Source organism: Orbicella franksi, chromosome 3 (genome assembly GCF_964199315.1).
Source record: "Orbicella franksi chromosome 3, jaOrbFran1.1, whole genome shotgun sequence".
NCBI classification, from domain to species: Eukaryota; Metazoa; Cnidaria; class Anthozoa; order Scleractinia; family Merulinidae; genus Orbicella; species Orbicella franksi.
The window spans coordinates 23,356,121-23,367,500 of record NC_138147.1 but is presented as its reverse complement, the minus strand read 5'-3'; the positions used below and the strand labels follow the sequence as shown (position 1 = coordinate 23,367,500).

General features: G+C 40.6%; 2 protein-coding genes across 2 annotated transcripts in view; both read left to right on the top strand.

Annotated features, from left to right (window-relative positions):
• Positions 1-8,254, top strand: part of LOC145481699 (coadhesin-like) — a 9,137-nt gene extending 883 nt beyond the window's left edge. Inside the window, exons 2-11 of the mRNA XM_081460219.1 lie at positions 1-128; positions 699-815; positions 1,189-1,359; positions 1,767-1,937; positions 3,319-3,489; positions 4,542-4,712; positions 5,804-5,974; positions 6,570-6,740; positions 6,857-7,030; positions 7,560-8,254. The exon at positions 1-128 is cut by the window's left edge and continues 76 nt beyond it. Coding sequence (XP_081316345.1) covers positions 1-128; positions 699-815; positions 1,189-1,359; positions 1,767-1,937; positions 3,319-3,489; positions 4,542-4,712; positions 5,804-5,974; positions 6,570-6,740; positions 6,857-7,030; positions 7,560-7,843 — 1,729 coding nt within the window. The 3' untranslated portion in view covers positions 7,844-8,254. The remainder of the gene's footprint in view (positions 129-698; positions 816-1,188; positions 1,360-1,766; positions 1,938-3,318; positions 3,490-4,541; positions 4,713-5,803; positions 5,975-6,569; positions 6,741-6,856; positions 7,031-7,559) is intronic.
• A 219-nt stretch (positions 8,255-8,473) lies between these two features.
• LOC145483116 (uncharacterized) lies at positions 8,474-9,605 on the top strand. The gene has a single exon (XM_081461718.1). It carries the CDS (start codon positions 8,493-8,495, stop codon positions 9,348-9,350), a length of 858 nt encoding a protein of 285 aa, XP_081317844.1. The 5' UTR covers positions 8,474-8,492; the 3' UTR covers positions 9,351-9,605.
• The last annotated feature ends 1,775 nt before the right edge of the window (positions 9,606-11,380 follow it).

Here is an 11,380-nt window from a genome sequence, read left to right as displayed (position 1 = left end):
TGACAGTGATCTCGATGTTGATGTGCTTTGGCCAAATTTAAAACCACTGGCGGAAGCCTGCAGTGAACAGGCCGAAATCAAGAACTTCTCGTGTTTTGGAATACAATATCAACAGGAATGCTGGGGAGGTAATCTTCAACGCTAAATTGTCCCAAATTGGCTGAATTAGTCAAGCTTTGGATTCTGGGATTTTTCACAGTAGGATTCGCCCAGATTCTGGGGTTTAGCGGGTGTTTTCAGTTTTCTGCGCGTGCCGAAGAGACTACGAGGTCTTGTCACCAATGCAATCCTTCACACCTATAGCGAAATTTAAGGAAAAAGAAAGGTTTAAACTTTAATAAATAAAAGGCAAACACTGGAGATTGCCTCTAGATTCGTGAAAAAAGGAATCCATTCCAGTGCAACCACTAACCTGCGATCAAGCGTCCTTTTTTGACAAAATAAAAAAACAAAACGACGCCTAATTAAAATCGCAGGTTATGCAACCACCTGATAATATAACGTAGGTATAAACTACCAAAATTGGGCCTGATATGGCTAACCAATAAGGCTAGAGGATTATATAATAGCTATGATTAATAAAAATGGTCATTGAACGAGTGAACCCATCAACCAACAAATCAAAAAAAAAAGAACGACGACCAATCTTTACAGTTATGAATTAATTTGTCAAAAACTGCTTCTTGTTAACTACACAGGTATAAACGCATCGTCGACGTATAATATATCTGGTGAATCCCGCAACTGTAGGGTTGGCAGAGATGGATATGGAGTTGGAAAGCTTTACACCAGCTTTGTCTATAAGCTAAGGCCAGGTACGTTCATAAACATTGCTTCAACACAGTTTGTTGAAGTTATTCGAGTCACCTGCTAAGGAGTTGCTTTCGGAGTGAAAAAAAATAGATCCGGTATTCTAACTTGCTTTATTGGTTTATCGGTTCACTGACTGATCTGGTCACATTTACAGGTTTACTGGCAACATGACGAAACAAATGGGGCGGTTGAATGGCCAACTGACGGACTGACTGACTGACTGACTGAATGACTGACTGTCTGTCTACCTGTGTGTCCGACTGATTGACTGACCGAGAGCAATGAAGTAACAATTGAACAAATTAAAACTTCATTACAGTATTTGTATTTCTTATCATTGTTATTTTCGCTTACTTTTCTTTTTCTCTTCATTAGTGAACGGTAACTGGTCTACCTGGTCCATGTGGACTCCTTGTCCAAAGACATGTGATGAAGGTTTACAGAAGCGCTTGCGAAATTGTACAAATCCAGCTCCAGCAAATGGTGGAAAACCTTGTAAAGGAGAATACATTGAAGCAAAGAACTGCAGTTTACAATTATGTCCAGGTTTGAGTTAAACATCAAGTCAGGTAGTTTGGTAACACTAATGGCCTGGTTTAACTTTTTGTTGACATTATCTGATTTACTGACAGATTGACCAAAAGCCAAATGTGGTTGATTAATTTACCGACTGACTGACTGATTAATGGATTTGTTTAATGCCTATGTGACGGACTCGCGGACTCACTATTGATTCATTGACTCCTGATGTTTCCCTAACTGGATGACTGATCGACTCTGTGAATGACCCCTGACCAGACCGCTTGATTAATCGACGGAACTGACCGACTGACAGAATGAATGAAATGATAAACAAATGAAGGAAGTAAAAAATACAAATTGATTGCATTATATGCATTTTTGCCGACCTCGCTTAGTTTTCTTTTCCCGGCTCGCTATTTTTTCTTCATCAGTGAACGGTAACTGGTCTACCTGGTCCATGTGGACTCTCTGTTCAAAAACATGTGATGAAGGTTTACGGAGGCGCTTGCGAAATTGTACAAATCCAGCTCCGGCAAATGGTGGAAAACATTGTGAAGGGGAATCCATGGAAACAAAGAGCTGCAGTTTAAAATTATGTCCAGGTTTGAGCTAAACGAATAGTAAGAGAACCGTAGTGTAGTGTGGTATAACTAATGACTCAGAGTGACTGACCGGCTGACAAACTGACTCGTTGAGTGAATGATTGATTGATGAATGGATGGATGGAAGGCTGGCTGGCTGGCTGGATGGATGGATGGACGGACGGACGGACGGACGGACGGACTGATTGATTGATTGATTGATTGATTGACTTATTGATTGATTGACTGATTGATTGATTGATTGATTGATAAATTGATTGACTTGACTGTTCAGCTGAACCAACTCACTGACTTATCATAACTGACTGCTTGACTGACCACTGACCAGCTGACGGACTCACTGACTGATTGACTCTAGACCCTGACTAACTGACCGACTGACTGTACGAACCAATTCATGAGTGAATGAGTGAATGAGTGAATGAGTGAATGAGTGAATGAGTGAATGAGTGAATGAGTGAATGAGTGAATGAGTGAATGAGTCAATGAGTCAATGAGTGAATGAGTGAATGAGTCAATGAGTCAATGAGTGAATGAGTGAATGAGTCAATGAGTCAATGAGTCAATGAGTGAATGAGTGAATGAGTGAATGAGTGAATGAGTGAATGAGTCAATGAGTCAATGAGTGAATGAGTGAATGAGTCAATGAGTCAATGAGTGAATGAGTGAATGAGTCAATGAGTGAATGAGTGAATGAGTGAATGAGTGAATGAGTGAATGAGTCAATGAGTGAATGAGTGAATGAGTGAATGAGTGAATGAGTGAATGAGTGAATGAGTGAATGAGTGAATGAGTGAATGAGTCAATGAGTGAATGAGTGAATGAGTGAATGAGTGAATGAGTGAATGAGTGAATGAGTGAATGAGTGAATGAGTGAATGAGTGAATGAGTCAATGAGTCAATGAGTCAATGAGTCAATGAGTCAATGAGTCAATGAGTCAATGAGTGAATGAGTGAATGAGTGAATGAGTGAATGAGTGAATGAGTGAATGAGTGAATGAGTGAATGAGTGAATGAGTGAATGAGTGAATGAGTGAATGAGTGAATGAGTGAATGAGTGAATGAGTGAATGAGTGAATGAGTGAATGAGTGAATGAGTGAATGAGTGAATGAGTGAATGAGTGAATGAGTGAATGAGTGAATGAGTGAATGAGTGACTGAGTGAATGAGTGAATGAGTGAATGAGTGAATGAGTGAATGAGTGAATGAGTGAATGAGTGAATGAGTGAATGAGTGAATGAGTGAATGAGTGAGTGAATGAATGAATGAATGAATGAATGAATGAATGAACGAACGAGTAATTTATTCATTGCGCTGCGTGTGTTTTCATCGTTTTTAACGTTTGCTTAGTTCTCATAATTTTCCTGTCTCTCTTCATTAGTGGACGGTAACTGGTCTACCTGGTCCATGTGGACTCCCTGTTCAAAGACTTGTGGTGAAGGTTTACAGAAGCGCTTGCGTGATTGTACAAATCCAGCTCCAACAAATGGTGGAAAACCTTGCAAAGGGGAATCCATGGAAACAAAGAGCTGCAGCTTTAAATTATGTCCAGGTTTGAGTTAAACGAAAGAACACGTGGCGTAGAGTGGTCACACTTATGTCCAGGTTTATCTTTTTGTCGACTTTGACTGATTAAATGACAGATTGTCTAACTGCTAACTTTGATTGAATGATTGACTGACTGTCTGACTTACTGACTGCTTGACTGACTGACTGACCAACAGTTGCGATTGACTAATTGAGTTACTAACTAGCTAGCTCCTGTTCTGACTTACTATATGACTGACTGCCTGAATGACTGCTTTCAGGTTGACTGATAGACAGACTACTGACTGCTGATTTGTGGCTGCTAATCTCCTGACTGACTGACTGACTGACTGACTGACTGACCGACTGACCGACTGACCTACTGACTGACTGACTGACCGGCCGACCGACCGACCGACCGACCGACCGACCGACTGACTGACTAACTGACTGACTGACTGACTGACCGACCGACCGACCGACTGACTGACTGACTGACTAACTGACTGACTGACTGACTAACTGAGAAAGCAAATGTCACAAATGACCGACTGACGGAGAAAGCAAATGACTGACTGACTGAATGAATGAGTAAATAAGTGAATTCACGAATAAACATTCATTTTGCTACTTGTGTTTCTTACCCTCTTTTAAGACCTGGCCAAACGGACTTGAAAGTAGACACGTCTACTTGTGACTCCAATTGACCATGTGTTGCGTGTACTAGGGTTAACTTGCGATGACTTGCCCTCACTTTGGTCGATACCAGATTTGCACGCAAGACGACTAAGGTTTTTCACCTTTTGGCCACCCAACTCAAGTCAACGCAAGTTGATTGACGTCCATTCGTTGTTATAGCAACCTATTAGCTGAGTCAATGAAATAAGGGATATGTCTGCCTTGAAATGTTTTTTTTTTTTTGCGACTTGCGTGTACTTGCGAAGAAATTTGCGAGTCCATTTGGCCATCCAACGCAAGTCTCTACGTAAGGTAAACTTGCAGCTACTTGCCACTTCTTACGAGTCCGTTTGGCCAGGACTATAAATTCGCTTTGTTCTCTCTGTTTCTCTTTGTTAGTGAACGGTAACTGGTCTACCTGGTCCATGTGGACTCTCTGTTCAAAGACATGTGGTGAAGGTTTACGGAAGCGCTTGCGCACTTGTAAAAATCCAGCTCCAGCAAATGGTGGAAAACCTTGCAAAGGAGAATCCATGGAAACAAAGGGCTGCAGTTTAAAATTATGTCCAGGTTTGACTGATTAACTGATTGATTGATTGATTGATTGACTTTTGACTCTAACTAACGGAACGATTGACCGACTGTTTGAATGACATGCTAACTGACGACTGACTAACATCACTTAATTTGTTTATTTCATCATCATTTTATTTCCTCATTTCATTAGTGTGTTTTTAATTGGCATTATTTTGTTCATCGTTATTGTTATTCTGGTTCAGTGGATGGTAACTGGTCTTCCTGGTCTGCCTGGGCCCCCTGCTCAAGTACTTGTGATGAAGGTTTACAGAAGCGATTGCGTTATTGTACAAATCCAGCGCCAGCAAATGGTGGAAAATCTTGTAAAGGGATAGACATGGAATCCAAAAGATGTAGATTAAAATTGTGTCCAGATTTGTTGTGGAAAAATGACTAAAAGTTTCTATCAAAAAAATTAGTGAGCTCTGAAGAAAAGTGGGAAACAGATTTCCAGACTTATAATTTTGGCCGGGGGTGGATACTTGACCATGTTTGGGTATAGGGGTGCAGGATAACACCCTCTATTTCAAGACCCTACTTAGGGCAAGAGATGAAGGTCATGAAGTCCCAGGCATGAAGTAACACGTATCAAGGCGCAAAAAAGGACATAAAGCTGCAAGACATAGTATGGCGGGAGACAGCTCTAAAAAGTCAAACAAGCTTATCGGCAACGCCGATAAGTATAAGTGTTTTGCTATCGTCATCACATCTTTCTTTCATCACGGTATCCAACGTGCGCAAAGAAGCTAGACCGACCGGTACGATCTATTTCTGTCCAAATGCGTTTGTTTTGATGTAATCAAAGGACACGGACAACAAAAGCATCATTCTTGTACTGATGTGGACTGATGATCTTGTGAAGATCAGTTGAAGTCTCTGATCTCGGACTAAACGCGTAATCATACCCTGTTTAGGACGGATTCCGACCCAGTTTAAGACAGAGGCAAGCAAAATTGTATACCCTGCTCAGGACAGGCTAAAAAAACATACGCTATCCAGCGGAACGTCCCCGCAGGTTTAGTCCAGATAAGGGAATACCCCCGGGAATTTTGTCCTTGGTTTATTGTTGAATTTTTTATTTCCAGTGCACGGAAGCTGGTCTATCTGGTCTACATGGACTCCCTGTTCAAAGACATGTGATGTAGGCTTTCAGAAGCGCGTTCGTGATTGTAACAATCCAGCACCAGTAAATGGTGGAAAGCATTGCAAAGGAGTTCCCATAGAAACCAAACAATGCTGTGTCCAGTTATGCCCAGGTTTGGAAATTTACTGGAGAATCAAGAAATAATGCTTATTTTGCGTAGTTCCCTAAATAATCTCCTGCATTACCACATTTGTGTATATCCAGATCTTTTCAAATGTAACAACAATAGTTGCTTTGGAGACAGGAGTCGAGACCACGTTGCTTTAATGAATAATGTTTAGCAAATTAATAACACTTAAAGTCTTGTCTTAACTGACACATAAGAGTAGTATAGAGCCAGTGAAATTAAGCTTTTTTTTAAGCAGGAATCTCTGCTCATCGTGCTTTATTTGTGATGTCATCTATCTTGACTTACTACTCACGTTAATGAGATTCCTGCTCAAAAAAGGTTAATTTCAATGGCCCTATACTACTCATAACTGACGGAAATGAGGATTCTAGTAATTTGCATGACGTTTGGTCTTCAAAACTGTCAGATGTGGTTGATGAAGTGATCACGGTTAAGTATTGGAAACAATGATTATTTTTAACGCTCAGTTTTAATTCATATTCTACTGTCTATATCATGTACATTTAAATAACCATGTCATAACGCAAAGAACGTTTTTCAGTACATTCAGTCAGGTTGATTTAGTTTGCTTCCATAGTGAATGGTCAGTGGGGCCCTTGGACTGCATGGAGCGCGTGCTCAGTGAGTTGTAAAGCTGGAGTTCAGACACGTAAACGCAGCTGCAATGATCCTTCGCCCGCACACGGCGGCAGGAAATGCATCGGAGCATCCCTTTTAACCCACACCTGCAACCTCGGACCCTGCCCAGGTACAGTTATAGTAGGAAGGTTGGAAGGAAAAGAGAAATGAAAGAAGGAACGATTGATAGATGGAGTATCACTTGTAACTGGAGAATTACTGAATTTAGTTTTGAAACTCACACAGTTAATGGTGGCTGGAGTTCATGGAACAGCTGGAGTACGTGTCAGAAGACTTGTGGAGGGGGCACTCAGACCAGATACAGATACTGTAATCACCCTCCACCACAACACAATGGCAAGACGTGTACAGGACAGAAAGTGATGTCACAATCCTGCAACACAGACCCCTGCCCTCTTGGTATGTCTAGCTTAGCAAAGCGATATAAAAATATCAGGCAGCATTGCATAATGACTAGATGACAATGATGATTACATCTCTCAAGTAAGATCTCACAAGAGTTTTACTTTCTTTCACCCGAAAGTACAAAATACCAGGCAATGTTTAGTTTGTCACTTAGATGAGTTAGATGTTGATGAGTTCTTGGTTTATTGCTTAACAAAAAGTCAGTTCGGTTTGGTGGTGCTCATGAAATTCCTCTTTCGGTTTGCGAAATAAGCAAGTTTTGTAGTGATCGAAAGATCCAGGCGCACAAGTGGGAAGGGGCAAGATAGCGTTCGCGTCCTTCATGATTCGTAAGCTGCGCGCTTTACACTCTTATAATGAGTTCATAATGAGAGCGCTTGTTATATCGGCACTCTATTATGAGACAAGATTGATTCATGTGCAAACCCTTACTAGAATAGTAGAATACTAAACTGTAAACTTCTGCGGGAACATTTTTTGAAATCGACAGAATAGATATTGTGATTGTTGCTCCTTTTTCCAGGGACAAGATCGGTGCTATGCGAACGTGGTCATATGGGGACCCTTATTAGGTGTGGTCTGTTTCGGAGGATAAGAATTCATTGGGTCCACTATGGTTACATCAGTGGTGAGAGTGCCTGTGGAATCACACACACACAAACCTGTTCAGCTCCAAATGCTTACCACAAGCTGAGGATGTGGTGCGAGGGGAAACGTCTCTGTTTTGTAAAACCATGGAACAAGTTATTTCGGGCTCCATGTGGCGGAAACAGAAGATACTTAAAACTGTATTACTCTTGCATGTAGAAAAAAGTAACAACGTATTAGCACAGCAACACGAATTACTGAAATGTCCAGGGATCAAGCTATCTAACGTTAGCTTAGCGTTCGTTAAACTAAAATTCTCACTTGTGGGAAATCTCCTTTATTCTAGTTTTTATTTTTCCAGTTCAGTGCTGAAACAGGGTCTCAGTGACTGGTGATGGAAAACTAAGATTATTAAAACTCAGAAATTGGAAAACTAATTAAAAACAAATCTGCAACTATTGAGAGAGTTCCTCCCAAATTTTTGACTTATCATCCTTATCCTTATCCCCGTCCCTGTTTCCGTCCAACAACATGTTTGTGTCCCAAACCAATCCTGTGTGAGTTGAACTCTTTTCATATGTAAACAGTTTCTTTTGTTCCAACACGTTTACATGGCTGCTGACCACGTGAGTGAAAACACTCTATTACATATTTTAGTTTGTAGTATCGCTTTTACGAGTCGTTCACGTGTCGCGGACTTCGGATAAACTTTGGAACCGATACGGACCAGCAGATCTGAAAGCCTGAAGACTCTGCAGACTTGTGCATCGTTATACCTATAATAATAATAATAATAATAATAATAATAATAATAATAATAATAATAATAATAATAAGTGCAAGGGATCACGACCGCGGCAAGAAAACAATGTCCATACACCATCAAGCCACAAAATACGGTCGAGAACTCAGCTTACCAGAAGCTGAAGTGGCAGAGAATGAGCCAGCCACGACCTATGCCCGAAGGGTCAAGCTGAAAGCCAAACACCAAGCTTTAGAACAACTCAAGAGCAAATGGGAAGATAAGCCTTTGCATGGTCAGTACCCAAAAAGAACAAAAGAGAAGGATGTAGACCAAGACAAAACCCACAATTGGCTGAGTACACCTGGCCTCAAATCAGAAACAGAAGGTTTCATTATTGCTGCCCAAGATCAATGCATTAAGACCAACTATTACCGTAACAAGATCCTCAAAGATGGCACCGACCCAATGTGCAGAATCTGTGGGCAATTTCAAGAAACAGTTGACCACCTTGTCTCCGGATGCCCTGAACTGGCCAACACAGAGTACATACAAAGACACAATGAAGCTGCAGCATATCTCCACTGGACAATATGCAAACACTATAACATCAAAGTACAAGATAAACACTACGAACATGAACAAGCTACTGTGACAGAAAACCAAACAGCGACTATACTTTGGGACATGCCAATCCAAACCGACAAAGAGATAAAAGCAAACAGACCAGACATAGTGGTGAAAGACAAGAAGGAAAGAACCTGTCTGCTTATCGATATGTTCATCCCCACAGAAAGGAACACCTCCTTGAAAACAATGGAAAAACTCACAAAGTACAAAGATCTTGAGATTGAAATCGAGAAAACGTGGGGAATGAAAACAACAACTGTCCCAGTGATCATTGGAGCTTTCGAGCTTGTCAAGAAGGGAACAGAAAACTACATCGGCAAGATCCCAGGCAATATTAGAATAACAGAGCTATAGAAGACCGTCCTCCTTGGAACTGCTCACATACTTAGGAGGACTCTATCCATCAAGTAATCCACCAGACTTATGACTTCCCTAGGCTCACGGATTGAACTCGGCACCATAAGTTAAAAGCGGCAAGACTTTAAGGACTCATAATAATAATAATAATAATAATAATGATAATGATAATGGTAATGGTAATGGTAATGGTAATGGTAATGGTAATGGTAATGGTAATGGTAATGGTAATGGTAATGGTAATGGTAATGGTAATGGTGATGTAATGGTAATGGTAATGGTAATGGTAATGGTAATGGTAATGGTAATGGTAATGGTAATGGTAATGGTAATAATAATAATAATAACAAATTACAATATTTAGAGAGGACGCACATCAGCCTTAGCTGGTTTTCATGCGAGTCCTCTTTTGTGGTCGAATTAGAATTTGCAGTTGTTGGTTTGTGTGGAGGGAAGGGAAAAAAGTACGGAGAAAAACCCTCGGAGCAAGGCGAGAACCAACAACAAACTCAATCCACATATGACATCGGGCCGGAATCGAACTTGGGCCACATTAGTGGGGGCAAGCACTCTCAACACTGCGCCAACCGTACTCCCCCACAGACTTGCAGACCTGCAGGCTTAGAGACCAGGAGACGTCGAGACATGTAGACGTGCAGACCAGTATACCTACAGACGTAGGCCTGCTGGCTTTCAGACTTGTAAACGTGTTGCATGCAAACCTGAAGACTTACCATATTACACCTCAAATTAAACAAGCGTTTTCTCGTGGCTAAGAGTTAACTCCAAACCATGGCAAAGTACACATTTTTAAAAAGCTCAAAGAGCAAAGATTATGAAAAAAATATTTGTGTACCCTATAACTGTATTGTAACCTGACACCGCCTGATTAAATCTGCCACCTGCTGGGGAATGCCAGGGCTTACTTGAGAAAAGATAACTCCTACAAGAACTGATCAAAAGGAATAATTTTTTACAGTTTTCAAAAGAAGACAAACAGCTTGCTGGGATAAGCATAGAGATTTTTGAAAAGTTAAAAACACGTGAAATGATGACCAGTTAAATCTGATACAGAAAATCTAGCATACGTTTCAATACATAACTTTGACAGAATGCACTGGATGGCAAAGTTCTATGCTTATCCCACAGAACGTACTCAGAACAACAAATCCTGAAAATTTTAGCTCAATTGAATAAATCCTTCTCAAGATATCTTTTCTAGAAGGCGAAAATAACTCGTTTTGAGAAAACGAGCTAACAGTACTTGTCAAAATAAAACTTCAATACCTTAAGATTCGAGTTTCGTAAAAAACAAAACCTAGGTTAAGTCCCGCCTTAAGTGACATGGCGAGGTAAACAAGACAATAAGCTGATTGCATAGAGTGTATTCAGCCAAATATTAGAAGAGGGGAAATTCTTGAACCCGAGACCTTTGGACCTTAACAGGGCAGGTTTGAAAGTTTTACTTTCACACCACTAATTTTCTTACCCGGCAAAACAACAAAAACACAGCAAGTTGAAAATCACTGAAGGCAAGTAAAAGGTGCAGACAAAGTAGATGGTTCTACTGTAATACATCTTGACTGTGGCTGCATCAACCAGCAGCCGGACGGCGATGTTTGTTGGGGTGAAAAATCGAGAAATTTGAGGAAATGATTTTGGTCCTATCACTTTTGTCCAGGCTGGGTGTATGTATACAACTGTGAGACTAATGAGAATAATGATAAATGACTGAATCGTGAGCACTGCTATGCAGCAAGAGACCATGTATGCAGCCATACAATTTTAACAACAAACCTAAGTTTATTTTAAATCGTGATAATTTGCTTTTAACCTGAAAGAAAAGGGATAGTTTCTTTAAAATTTGACGCTGTTTGAAGACTTCAGTGCCCTAACTCATGTGTAATAGAAGTCGGCTGATAGGTTTTGCTATATCGGTCACTTCCTTGTCGGTTTCCGACCGCCTATTCTCTAGCAAAATGTTTAAAGGTGGCTAGTAAGCTGTTTTGTGTAATTTTCAGCTCATA